At 35.9% G+C, this 14,326-nt stretch overlaps 1 protein-coding gene across 11 annotated transcripts in view; it reads right to left on the bottom strand.

Annotated features, from left to right (window-relative positions):
* Positions 1-14,326, bottom strand: part of CLASP2 (cytoplasmic linker associated protein 2) — a gene marked incomplete at its 5' end in the record, with an annotated part of 149,009 nt that overhangs the window by 14,476 nt on the left and 120,207 nt on the right. For 7 of the 11 annotated variants that reach the window (XM_082044289.1, XM_082044294.1, XM_082044288.1 and 4 more), the window contains 4 exons: positions 2,797-2,940; positions 8,144-8,194; positions 8,348-8,426; positions 9,803-9,966. In XM_082044289.1, coding sequence (XP_081900415.1) covers positions 2,797-2,940; positions 8,144-8,194; positions 8,348-8,426; positions 9,803-9,966 — 438 coding nt within the window. The remainder of the gene's footprint in view (positions 1-2,796; positions 2,941-8,143; positions 8,195-8,347; positions 8,427-9,802; positions 9,967-14,326) is intronic. The other 4 variants (XM_082044292.1, XM_082044291.1, XM_082044286.1 and 1 more) reach the window with 1 other exon arrangement.

Here is a 14,326-nt window from a genome sequence, read left to right on the forward strand (position 1 = left end):
CTGCCATACACTGGAGAGAACCAGTGCCTCATGCCAGACGGAAGGACAGGCAGCTCACTTAAGCGGCAATATACTTCAAGCAAGTAGTTTAGAAAATTCTTGTAGACATTTATTTCCCTCCTTTTGCTTCCAGAGCAATGAACTGTAGCATTTTTTAATTAAAAGTGGAAAGCCAAAGTATGAGCACACATACCAGCACACATCTGAGTATTAAGTTTAATGACAAAAATACAAGCGTGTTAGATTGCCACAAATTATCTTTGCACACTCGTGACTGGCTGTTTTCTTTAACTTCTATTCCCTTCTCCCTCTGATAGCCTTCCCTCCCAGTGGACACCCTGAATGCCCTCTACAATCTGCCTTTAATGTTTCTCTTTTCCTTATTATTTCTTATGGTCAGCCTTTTAACAGAAATTGATACAAAGCAAACCCAAAACAAATACAGCAACTGCACAAAAGCTTGGGAAATACCACTTCACTTTTTCTGTCCTGTTACCTGTGTCTCCATAACACTGTGGCTATTCAAGCTGCCAATAACATAACACAATAGATGGTCCAGGGTCATATCACGAAAGAAACTGATACCATCAAGCCTGCCCAAAATGAAGCTCAACCTAAAGTATCAAAATTGATATTGACTCACAAAAGGTTTTCAACTACTTAATTCCTCTCTCTCTTCCTTGACAAGAAAACATATTTTAGGGTATTTGGTGGGGTTTTTTTCTATTCACTATAAGCCCTCTCTCTTAAGTCCAGTCTTTCAGATAACATCTTCACAAGTCTGCAATTAAGATTAGAAACGTTTTGTTTTGTTCTCAGAAGAACTCTTAACAAGATTCTAGTTCTTTCTAGAAGAATACTAATCTTGGAATAGATTTAAGTTCTGAAATATAGAATTTTACCTTCCAGAAAGAAGTTTTATGTCACTGAACTGCACTGAGTGCCCAACCTCAGACTAACAAAAAAGCGGTTTTCATAATACTTCATACTGGAAATGTTTTTACACTTGGCAAAAACTTTTAATTTAAATAAATCATACTAAATTCTATAACCTTATTAAAGTAAATAAAACTAAAAAATCTGTGATAGCAGATTGTGAAGCTTGCTAAAGGAGCAAAACATTTTTATATCATTAGAGTAACTCTTTTGACTACTTATTTGCAACGTTTTCTTTTCAAGAGTTATTAAAGGCTTTTGGCAGTTAGCTGCCTTTAACTGCTGTGTTATGGAAAGAAAAAATAAAATGAGAAAACATCATATAATTAAGGTGTTCCAGATTATTAAACTCACTGGCAATTCTTTCCACGATTCAGTTACTTATTGACATAAAAATGCTTATTAGAGATATGAACCACCAGATAAGACAGCTTGCCACGTGTCTTGGTACTAAAACTTTCCTGATTTAGAAGATAGTGCTGCTTCAATTCTCCTCCTGTTTTATAGTCTTATATGTCACTAGAACGTGGTGCTAGGCAAGAAAAGTCCATAGGATACAACCCTATTGCTGTTTTCTCATATTCAAGAGGTCATATAAGAAGCGAAAGACAGAAACATCTCCAATATAAACTCTCCTATGTTTTTTATTACATATTACCACTATCCCAGATATGAAGAAGTTGTGGAAGTTGTTTTTGTTTTCGTTCTCTTCACATTACACACTTTGGGAGATAGCTCCCACAATTTTCTCTCATTTTTTTTTCCACAAAACATCCCTCCTAAAGAAGGGAGCTTTGGTACTGTTTCCAGAAATGATGAAGTTGCCCAAACTCAAACTTAATCGAAAATAGCAAAGGAAATCTAAACAAATTAATTGTTGCAACTCTTCAAGCTGCAGAAATAAACACAGAAAAAGACACAGAGCAGTAAGTTGTCCATGTCAAAGTGATGCTTGTACTTATGAGCCATAAAATACAATATCTTTATTTAGCATTCAGAAAAGTGTTAGCATGCTGCTAATGGCAGCTAAGACAAAATTGACTGTTAGCAATCAGAACAACAACAAAACTCTATTCCATCAAAGTGCAGACAAAATTCAAAGATTTTTCCTTTCTATAACTGGGAGGACTATTTAGAAACCCTTTCCAAAGACTGCACTAGTACATTTCTCATGGTTATTCTGTATCCCTGGTATAACTACATCACTCACAAATACTAATTGTCACTTCACAACAGTTATGTGGAAAAGGGAGCTCTGCAAGAACAAAGCTTTGATACTACATTAGTAAAGTACAAACTTTCTTTTGTCAAAAGGTCAACAGCTATTCACCTGTCTTTTGTCAAACAGAAAGGATTTGAGAAAATCCAACAGAGACTGGACTGAGTTTACTGTCAAACTTACCATTCCTATTATGAATGTACTATTAGTATCACGGAGAGTGGTCCCTGAAGTAGTATAAAAACTGCATAGCAAATGCCCACTGAAGAGATTTTAATACCAAATAGTGCTTGAAACAAAGTTATTCCTTGTATTAGAAGATGATCTCAATGTATTAACATAGATAAAAATACAACTTTAATAGAGAGTTTCAAGATGTGTTGTTTTAATTATTTACTTAAATATTCCTAAACATACAATTTTTCTTAAAGTTTTGATGTGCCAATTCTGATACTTTATACAGAAAAATCAGGCGTGTTTGTCGAGAAAGATATAAAAGGATCTTTTCTGCATGAAATAATAGTTTGTTTTTAAAGAAAAACTTTCTTGTTGTTTTTGTTTAGGCAAGAAACATTAGCTTCTCTAATTTGACAAGATACTTGGAACATGCTGCAATGCTAAGCGCACTTTAACAAACATACCTTCCTGACATCTGAGCTTTTAGGTTCCGTGGTCCAGGTGATGATTCGAGACACCGCTAACCTAGTTTCACTTGAATTTACAAAATCTCCTGGATCCATCTGTTGTGCAAGAGTCTCTATGTATTTAAGGATCGCAACTTTGACCTGCAAAGAGAAACAGAGTCAGGTGGACAATAAAAATGGTGTGCTGTAAGAACAAGTGTGTTCACGGAGGAGTGTTCATTCTCTAAAATCAAGACTATTTTTTCCAATTAAACTAAACATCTGTTCAGCATTGATATAAAACTCTATACGATAAATCAATTTACAAATTGATATAATATTTCAAGAAGGGTGTTATTCTACAGAAATTAAAATATTAATAGAAATCCTAGATTTTACTGGTAGCAACCAAAAGATACACAAATCATTGCATATGCAGATGCTGATATTTAAGAAGAAGAAAACCAAAGTACTTAGAATACTGAAGAATAATCAGGACTTTAAAGAATTATTAAAAATTAAGAACTTTTTCCAAGTACTAAGATGGAAACCAAACACCATCTGATGAACCAATAATCAGTTCCTATTAGTTCCTACTATGTAGTTAACACTCTGCATTGTTTTATAAATCATCAGAGTTGAGCAGTCACTGTCTCTGGGGATAAGCCACATGAATCTTCCTGTTAAATACAAAAAAGGTATGTGATAGAATTTCTACAAAAGACTTAGGAGGGGTCACATGCACACTTTTCGTCTGCAGATATTTAGAAGGCAAAGGTATAGATTTACCAGGAGGACAGAAAAGCTGCTTTACTCCTTCATTTATCTGAACACTGTTCTCCTACTCCACAAACTCCATCTCCTCCTTATGTAAAAATCTCTGTTTTATGCACCCCAGACTATAGCACCTCCCTCATTTCTCCAAAATTGCACCACTGCACAGCTTTGGGAAAAGGGCTATTATGCCCGTATCTCCTATTTATCGCCTCAGCTCCTGCTGCCCCAGGGATTTGTCACAAAACCCATTAACAAAAGTGCTGAACATTTATTTACGCCACCTTTTTGACTTAACTGCTATTATTTTCACGAATACTTATAGTGAACAAGAAATACCTACCGGGGGGAGACACCTATGCCCATCATAACCAGAAAGAAAAATATTTCTGAGTGTATTTTTAACTGTTCATGTCTTGCAGTACAACTGTTCTGAACAAAGCTATTTAGAAATTTCCCTTGGTCACCAAAACTTGCAAGCTATTAAAAACTCAAGATACAATAAGTGACGCACACACTGGTGACAGCTGATACATGTAGATTAATGAGGAATGCTTCATTTTCACAGCAGTTGTTAAAGCTCCACTTGTCTGAAGTAATACAATAAGGAACAGCTGGAGCCTTTCATCTTACACAGATCGATATCAACAAACACAGTAAAAACCACATTATTTGCTAATTTTTTTTTTCCAAGGGAAAAACCCCACAAACGCTGCTGCAGCAAAAAATTTTAGGCTATGTGGTTTTCCAAATACAAAGTAATGGTTAAAATTTCTAGATTACCAAGTGAAACCATTACAACAGCACTATGTTTCACTGTTCATGATTTAAATATATATAATATCACACCTTATAAAAAATTACTGTTAAGAACTGTAACACTTAGAACACCCAGAGGCATTTCTCCCAGTGAAAAAATTCTGGAGTTCTGTATCTGAGAGAGCAGTACTATTTGGTGTTTAAACTACTCCCACAGGATAAATCACACAGACTTCTGGAAAGATGGGTGCTCTCAGGAGAGCACTGAACAGAAGACGAATGGAGAGAGCTCACACTCATAAAGCTTTCCACAGAGACAGATACCCCAGGCTACGTTGGACAGATATTTTGAAAGAGCTTTTTTCACTAATTGCTTTTGAGAGAAGAAACTCTGGAAGGGGTACCTTTCCATGCTCAAACATGATGAGACAGTATTATTATGGGTTAAAAAAAAACCCACTCTGAAGTAAACTCCATAATAGCAGCAAATCTACTTATGGCGTATTTTTGTCACTTTTTCTAGTTAAGTATGTACAGAGTTGAGATTCAGAAATAAAAGGTCTAACATAGTCCTCTTCAATGATCCATTTAATCTCTCCAAGAGATAAACAATTTTTGACTGCAATGAAAGCAGCTCCACAAATTCTTAGAATGAATATCTGCCATTAATCTGAAACCGCTAGCTATGAAGTTGTCTTGACTTTCTTCGTACTGCTCTAGGTTGAATTTATTGTAACTTTCACTGGAATATAAACAGAGACACTTTTCCCTGCACAGCATATAACACAAAGAGACATTTTGTTTAAGAATAGCATTGCTGTAGTAAGTGAGCTGAAATACAGACCAAGCCACAACTGGTACTATTACTCACAAAACAAAGATTAGACGTAAATGGAACTAAAGCACTTCATAAACATCTTTCACAGATAATGAAAAAAACAAATTATGGCACAAAAAAATGTGCAACTACCGCCAGAGATTCACAAAATGCTGTAAGGATGCTACACAGTCTGCGCTAGAAGGCAAACTGTTTCCTGTCCTGTGAAAAATCTGAGATTTACAGAGTTTCATTTACTGCATCAGAGTAAGACAAAAGAAACTTTTCATGTAACAGGAAAAAGGAAAAAAGGAGAGAGGAACATAGAAAAGCTGCTTTACTTAAACCAGAAAAAAAAGTCCACCTCTTACAGTGCTTTCCTGGGATGCAAGACTACCCTGCCTTACTCAGGATGAATACAAGCAATCACACAAAGAGACTTTCAGATTGCCACATCCCAGGTGTCTGTCCCTAAGTTACCGGATATTTAAAAATGACTGCCTCCGCCACTATTTAACCAAATAACTAAAATATATACTAGAGATGAATTTTGAAGGGCTCACTCATCCCTGGGGATCTGTGTCATTGGCTGGTTGTTTTTTCTTTTTAATTCAGAAATTTTAACATGGACTTCGGGGAAAAAACAAAATCTGATGTTCTGATGAACTGTGGCAAAAACCTGTGTCAACAAATCTGTACATTCAAATGGAAGAAGGGTTCAGAAACCTGTAATGAACTTTGATCACAACGCTTAAATCGATTTCTCACTAAGTGAGAGCCATTTGATATTCAACCTGAGAAAAATTAAAGTGATGAAGTGTATTTCAGGATGAAGTGTATTTCATCCTTTGGAAAGTGGATTTTCTGCACCTGTGAAAATAAGCTTAAGAAATTATATCCCATCTAGACAATTTGAGTCCTATGCCCATCTATACATTTCATTAGAACAGATACATGTATCTGGCACCTCTAAACTGTGTTGCAGTGGTTCACCACACCTACGTGCAAAATGATAGCAAAAAAAAGTAAGACAGATACAGCACAATACACTGTGCTGCATCCTCCATGGATTAAGTCAATAGCACTTTATTTTGTTTCTGTTTGGTCTTCTGACTGGCCAGCTATACAAATCCACCTCTGTGGTCACCCTAAAAACTTGACTTTTATAGTCCAAGACTTAGCCATGTTTGTAAGTGTAAGAACAATGACAGTTCATGATTATCAGGATTATCAGGATCATGATTATTTACTATGACCACAAGAAAACCAGATGGAGAGTCATTTGTAGATAGGAATCCTTCAATGGAGCAAATTTCTGATCTTTCATCCCTTCTTACATCTGACCATCTTTAAGGATGCTAAAAGTCCTTTCTCTGATCTTTCCTGTCACAGTGAATGCTGTTTCTCAGTATACCTAGCCCAAAGGCACACTCTGCAACAAAATAATAATTTATCAGAGTAAGACCAAAAGCTGAAGATTTCAACAAAAATAGTAGTACCCCAGGATTATCCATTGATCTGTTAGACATCTGGGTGCACTGAGGATGGGATTTAGAGAAAATGTTCAAGAATGTGGATATAAAAAAATGATACTTCTGCAATTTATGTTAAATAACTTTACTACCTGGATCCTGAAGTTGTATTTACCTCATAAAGACAGAAGTACAGGGTAGATATCACTTCCTTCTGAAAAAAAAGCTTACCGTCTCTTAAACAGTTACATACTTCACCATCCCAAAGATTCATTTTAAATACTCTTAATTTATTTGAAATGAACAGGTATTCTTCTACAGAGGTAGTTTTTATCAATATCATTTCAGAAGTCTCTCCCAAGTACTCAAAAATATTTCCAGAATACCTTCCAATTAAGTGTTTCATATTTCTTAATTCCTCCTAGGTCACATAGTGAATATTCTTGAACTCAGCCCCAACTCAGTGGTCGGAGTCCACGTCTCGTTCGAGATTTACAGTCTCAACTTTGAAACATGACTGATACGTGTTTATCAGCTATACTACCGCACAGAAGAAAATAACATCTCAACCATCAAATCCACCTTCCTGGGGAGGAAAATCAAGTAAAACAAAACCAAACCCAATTTGTTCCAAGGATTTATTTAAACAACAAACTAATTTTTACTACCTCATTTGCTGTCTTCAATAAATGACAGCAGTCCCTTTTTAACACAGCTCTACGAAGCAAGAGTGGTCAACGTATCAACTGTCCTCAAAAGCTTAATAATGAAAGTTTTACTGTATTGTAGACAAAAAAGGCATATTGATGTGACTTTAGGTTCAGCATAACTTGGGAAAAGTCATATTCTTGTGCAGTATCAAATTACGCAAAAATATTTCGTGCAGGATAGAGCAGAAAATGCCAGTTATCATATGCTTGTTATTTCCCCATTTACATCACTTGTAAATCTTAGGATCTGATGCATTTGTCCTAAAATCAACTCTCTTTGGAACTTTAACTGTATTATAGAATACATTTTTACTTTTCCGTTATAGTTGCAAGTCTATGGACTACAGATTCTTATGTAAAAATGTAACTATAAAGCTACGCACTGGTTTCAGAAAGTAAGTGTGCCACAAAGGGAACTGATTTTTAATATATTATAGTAACTCATGTCCATATTAATATAAAAATATTTAAATTAATTCAAGACCTATCAGGCTGAACACAGGCAAAATATATATATGAACTAGGAAACCACGATTGGGAAATCACAAACATAAAATTAGAAAAGACTTGATAGAGTAAGTTTGCATAACCAGCTTGATTGTTAGGCGGCCACATTTTTGTTGCTCATTTTTACTGCACTGTGGTTTTATTAGATCTCTCTTGCAGCAAACACTTTCATACTATTGTAGTGTTTAAAATTGAACATCTGCATGCTTCAAGTTTCTTGCAAAGGTTAGTAGCAGCATACAAATGCATTCAAATAAAAATTATTGGAAACACTGTAAGAGTTTGACATAGGGTTAAGAATAAAGACAATAATTCAGAAAAAAAACCTTTGAGCTCCAAAAAGAGCGAAGCTGGTCCTGTAGTGCTGGCTTGACTGTCTGAAAGTTTACAAAAACAAAATCCACTAATTGAAAACCTGTTTATTTTATTTTTTTTAAAACAAAAAGTAACAATACAAATTCAAGTATCATGACAAGAAAATATCTACCAATGAAGATTTTTGTTTGCAATTCAAGTCTGAAAAGTCTTACCTTCAGGCTAGGTGTTTGGGTCTGGTCAACAGTAAATCTCATTAAAATACTGAACTGGAGGTCATTTGGAAAAGATTCCCTGTAAAACAAACAAACAAAATTGTGTTAAGTTATAGGAAATTTTATTTTAATACCTGTTGAGAGGCATTAAATAAGTCTTCACTCGTTTTGGTAAAGAAAAGCTTTAGTACTTCTAAAAGGAAAAAAAAAAAAAAATCTACCAGTTTTGGTGATATTGTATCTGACTTTCAGAAACTTCCACCTAGCGTGAAAAGGACAAAATGTAAGAAATTCCTGCTTTGAAGCCATTATAGCTGGAATGGATAAAGTAAGTCATAAGGAATGGCATAATAATAATATGGTAGTATTCTAATTATAAATCTATGCAATTCTTGCATTAACATCCGGCAGTACTGCTAAAATTATACAGCGCAGCCCTCCTGCACACTTCTCTGAACCATTCTGTTCCCCTCTGGCTGCCTCCGCTCTCCCATACACCACACTCTGGGCACAACCCTCAAGGGCTCTGCTGCAGCAGCAAAAAAAAGAGCTGTAGCAGATCATATGCCCCCTCTCCCCGCAACATACACCACCCCCTTCCCCAGATTTCACAGCAGACCTGCCCCACGAACAGTTTCAGCAGAGGCCCAGGCTGCTTAGATCAGGGGTGTCGAGCTCATTTTCACCAGGAGCCACATCAGCCTCATGGTTGCCTTCAAAGGGCCAAATGTAATTTTAGGATTGTATAAATACAGGAACATTTGCATTTATACAGTCCTAAAATTATGTCCAGCCCTCTGAAGGCAATCATGTGGCTGATGTGGTCCCTGGTGAAAATGAGTCTAACACCCCTGGCTTAGACTGTCCCATACTTCAGAGAACGGAGGACAAAAAAGGGGGTCCCAGAGCCTTTCCAAATCTATTTAAGAAGGTAGCTTGCAGTTGGAAATAAAATTGGCAGCTCTGATGGCCCCCCAAAACACATATGATCATTTTGGAATCAGGCTATTAGTGAAGTTTGGGAAAAGTGGAGGGAAGACAGCAAATCCGCTATTGCCATAACTCCTTAAAAGCCTACTGATACTGAGAGACTAATATTGCCACAATATTTTCATATCAAAATAGATAAGTTCAAACACAAGCACTGCATCGCTGAACACAAGGCAAGACAACAGACATACAAGGCTCAGATGCACATTTGGGAATCAGATAAGTAGTATCACATTGATTGCTCAACATTAAGGACTCAAACCCTTTCAACTAAGAGTCACTTAGGAAACCCAAGCTCTTAAACTATGAGGTTTTTTTAAGTTTCACAATCTGTTATTAGCTCTGCATTTTTCCCCAATAATTTCATACCACACTAAAAAACAACAAAACCAACAACACAACAAAAAGAACCTGAAAGTAGTATGAGAGTTGAGAATTTTGTTTTGTTTTAAAATAACTCATTACCTTGTGACATCGAGTGCCTTCTGAACTTTTGCTTGTACAGACCCAAGTAAATCAGCACCCATTTTTTTCAACAGCTGTGTCAGGAGCACAAACAGCCAGTCCTGCAGATCTTCTTTATGGACCTGGATGAAGTCCACCAGTGTCTCCAGAAACATACTGAACACCTAGAAGGCAGAAGAAGATGGAAAGAGGGTAGGATGGGGCAAAAGAGGAAACGACACTGACATATGCTGAACTTACGAACAAAGAAGAAAGCAGTAAGGGAATCAGAGGCAGAGAAAGGCAGTGTTTTGCAGCCAAGCAGGAGGGAAAAAAAAAAAAAGAAAGAAAAAAGAAATCTGTCTTGCTTTTTTATTGGATTTTGATACAAGAGTACATTGGAAATGTTAGCCGACTTCTGTAGAAGTTTGATAATTAGGTATTCCATGCAGTTTCATCAAGAAAAGAAATGCTTACTGTGATGGCTGGCGCAACCTCAATTGTTTTCAGTAAAACTTCATTTTTTTACCCTTTCCAGCTTTATCGTTAAGTTGATTTAACATATTTCTTGAAGACTACAAAAACACTTCCTCTCTAAACCAAAAAAGCTACAATTCTTTGGCAAAATATTCATTGTAAATATCTGCATTACTAAATACGGGAAAATCATGAAAGCTGGCCAGTTCCTTTACATAAAATATTTGTGGATCAGAGCAAGATTCTCCTGCTATTGCAGGTATCCAAACACAAAATTATTCACCAGACCAGGGAAAAAAGCCACCGTACATTTCAGATTTGCAGGTGTCTAAAACACAGAAGTACTGTCATCTTCTCAAAAACATGTTATCCACTGTGTTACTTTCAACAAATAATGTTGAATATAATAAATACAAATAATGATGAAAAGACTACATTCAGTTAAAAAAAAAAAAAAGACATATATTATTAATATTATTGTATGTATAGTAACCTCAGCACTCAGACCAGGGAAAAGGACTTTTTGGAGGGAAGGGGTAAAGCAGGGCATGACAAATAAGTAGTTTCGTTTAAACAGGCTTTTTGGTATCTCACTATTTTTCTGTATTTTCAAGTCTTTGGGTGAGATCAGGATGCACACACTCTATACCACTGTGGCACATGGGTTTCCTGTTTCTCTCCACAAGAAAAACTGATGTTTGGGCTGAACAGGCTGCCTTCACAGCTCCAGCACAGAGCTGGGTATACAAGCAGAAGTATCACTAGGTGTAAAGAGGGTTGGAGAGATATTGCCTCCTGATTTATGACAGTAGTACAAGGTTAGAAATTGCAGTTGCAGAGGAAGGGCTGGAACCCCACGTCCTCCTGCGGCTGACCTGGCTTGTCCTAAGGCCAAATTCTGCTCTGAGGGTGGATGATCCCAAACTGGGATCATACCTCACATTGCTGCAGAAAACAGTTGATAGAAGTGGGCTTTTCACCACAGCACTGATGGAGTATGGAGGATCTGGCTCATCCTGCTGAACGCCTTCAGCGCTGAGGAAATGAGATTTCTCTTCATGTTGATAATCAAAAAGAGACGAGACAACACCCTCAAACATATGGTGTGAATTTTGGGTTTGTCATATGCAGGGACAGGAGATGGACTCGATGACCCTTGTGGGTCCCTTCCAACTGAGGACATTCTATGATTCTAAGCCAGGGTAAGCAAATTAGCACCACGAAGTGAAGAAATCCATACCGGTATCGTTAAAAGAAGTGCCTCAAAATTTTCATTAGAAATAAAAAAATAAATTCACATTTTCAGGATCTAATGAAGACTGGGGAGAATCTTTTCACAGACATCTTAAATACTGAAAAACTGTGTTAGAAACAAAACAATAGATATCCTACTCAACATAAAGCCTATCAGGCTGAGCTACTTATAACTTCAATTTTGGGGCAAACTACATTGAATGCTGTTTTTTTTTTTTCTTAAACTAATTCTGCTACTATCTGTCTAGCTTTTTATTCAAGTCTGAGATTTAAAAATCACCCTCCCAGTAGTGGGAAGAAATTTTTACGGTCAGGATTGGAAATGTCTTCTGTATGTGGCTGAACTGAAACAACATACCACTTTGTGGATGCAGAAGTAGTGGGCACAGTTTTAAGACCTAAACAAAAAACAAACCAAACCAAAAAGTACTTTCTGTACTGCAATATGACAGTCTTTGGATTTCACAGTCCTAAAATTGGGGAAAAATATATCTGACTTACACAAACAACAACAACAAAATTGTAGCGCTATAAAGATTACACTGGGGATCTTACAATTGTACTTCAAACCCTTCAAATTAAACTACACAGCTCAGCAGAATTTCAAATCTCTACTGGTTTCTTCCAGTTGGGAGACACTGACACACATTTTTTTCATTAAAATGCACAAGCTGAACAAACTGGTTACAACCTCTTATTTGATGGAGTGATGTGGACTTCTTATGACACTTTAAACAAGTAAAGTGATTTAAATTGAAATATTTATGAAATGAATTATGAATCACTATGGTAAAAATACTCTAAAGATTGCTTGACAATGTTTTAGCTGTTAAAAATACACATAACTGAGGACTCACTTTTGTTTTCAAGCTTCGTTTGATTTTAGGTTTACCACAGTGAATGTCTGGAGAAAACTCAAATAAGTTGAGTCATTTTGTTGTATTTTTTAAAAAATATGAATCATACTGTTTTGTCTTATGCCAAAGCATGAAGAATTTACGAAGACTGTAAGAGCATTTAGGGTAAAGTATGAATTTGGAATGGAAAATGGAACTCAAGCATCTATATGTTGAACAACGTATGTAGGTACTGCGATTTTTCCAGTTTCCATCTGTATGATGTAAATAAAAATTCTGAAATCAAGCACCTCAAGTTGAAGTTTTTGATAATTTGACAGTGGAAGAAATAAACAGATATGACAATAATTATACGTGATCTACCTTTAAAGTAAATTATTTCAGATGTGCCAACCACCACAATATAAAGCAGGAATGCATAACCAAACAATGTCAGTTAATTAGTAGATAAAGCACATCTCGAAACTTTACCACACAGTTTACATAACTGTATATAGCATTTTATGATTGCAAAAGGCTTGACACTGCATGAACTCTTTGGGGAAGAAAAATAGAGAAAAAGGGTTAATTGCACATTCATGCAAGTAAGGTTAGGCTTCCAACAAATATTGAACCAACTTACTCTCTAAAGAGAGTTCCAACACAGGGGACAGCATGCAAAACGAAACAAAAACAAAAACAAAACAAAACAACAAAAAAGGAAAAAAGATAAAAACACACAAATTAGTGGCCATCAATACAAAGTTCCTGTATGGAATATAAAACAAAATAAAACAAAAAAGGTATTTCAAAACTCTTGTGATAAATGTAGTAATTTTATTGGGATACCCAGTGTATTCTGAAAGTAAGCCCTTGGCATGTTCTTCAAATCATTCTCCCATTTTCTCCTCCAGATGCTATTACCCTCTTTTTCTAAGCAATTCCCTGCATCCGGCTATCATGTTAAAATAAACCTTCAAAAAAATCTCCACAAAAATTATGACAGAATAATTCCTACAGACACCTGGAAAAGTGTCTAAGATGAGATTTGTGTAGCCACCTGTGTGATTAAAAATTCACAGCTTATGAACTCTTAATACTTAAAAAATCCTCTTGACAAGACATTGATAACTATTAATAGGTTTCCAACACCAAAAAGCAAGCCAGGTTTCGGTGACTGGAACGGGTGTACCACATGTGCGGTAACACAGGCCAAATTTTCAAAATCAAAGCAACATTATTTTATGCCAGAATGCCCAGTAAAGAAAATAACACAATCAACCAAAATAATTCAATGTAACATTCCTAAAGGCTTAAGGAAAAGACAAAATGGTCTTCTGACACATGCAACTAAACTTTGGAACATTTTCATTATCCTTCCCTGGCTCCCTCACAACAAAAAAAATCTCCAGGGTAGTTCTGATATTTGCATAGCTGCAATATTAATTAACACAAGAACAAGCAAAAATTAAACCAAGCTGCTGTTCACAATTTTGTCATTACTTCATTTAAAAGCCAGTAATATTTCAAGATTTAATTTTCTTTCCTCTCCTCTGACTTAACTGTTCTTTTTATGGCAAATTTTCTTCAGTTTCTCTTTAACTGCTTAACTGTAGCCTTTTCTTCTGGGTTTCAGCAGTCTGTGAACACGTTTAACACCTTGCTGCCTGCAATGCAAGTTTCTTCTAAAATACATGGTGTAACATAGTAGCTAAGTCACTTTTTCCAGCAAGAGAAATAGGGAGAACAGATGAATACTAAGTTAACCTGTCAAGACTGCTCATCAGTCTGAATACAACTGTCCATTGCAGCAATAAGACTTAAAAATATTGCATAACGAAAGCAGGTTTTCAGAACTCTGCTGGGAAAAGCCAATAGTTTTGAAATAACTACTTTGCTCTGAATTTTTCTGAGTTATCAATTATCAATTCTGAAGTATGGACACAAAGTGGGACATGTCATACTCAACATAAAATAT

This window comes from Streptopelia decaocto (genome assembly GCF_964273445.1).
Source record: "Streptopelia decaocto genome assembly, chromosome: 2".
Classification (NCBI taxonomy): Eukaryota; Metazoa; Chordata; class Aves; order Columbiformes; family Columbidae; genus Streptopelia; species Streptopelia decaocto.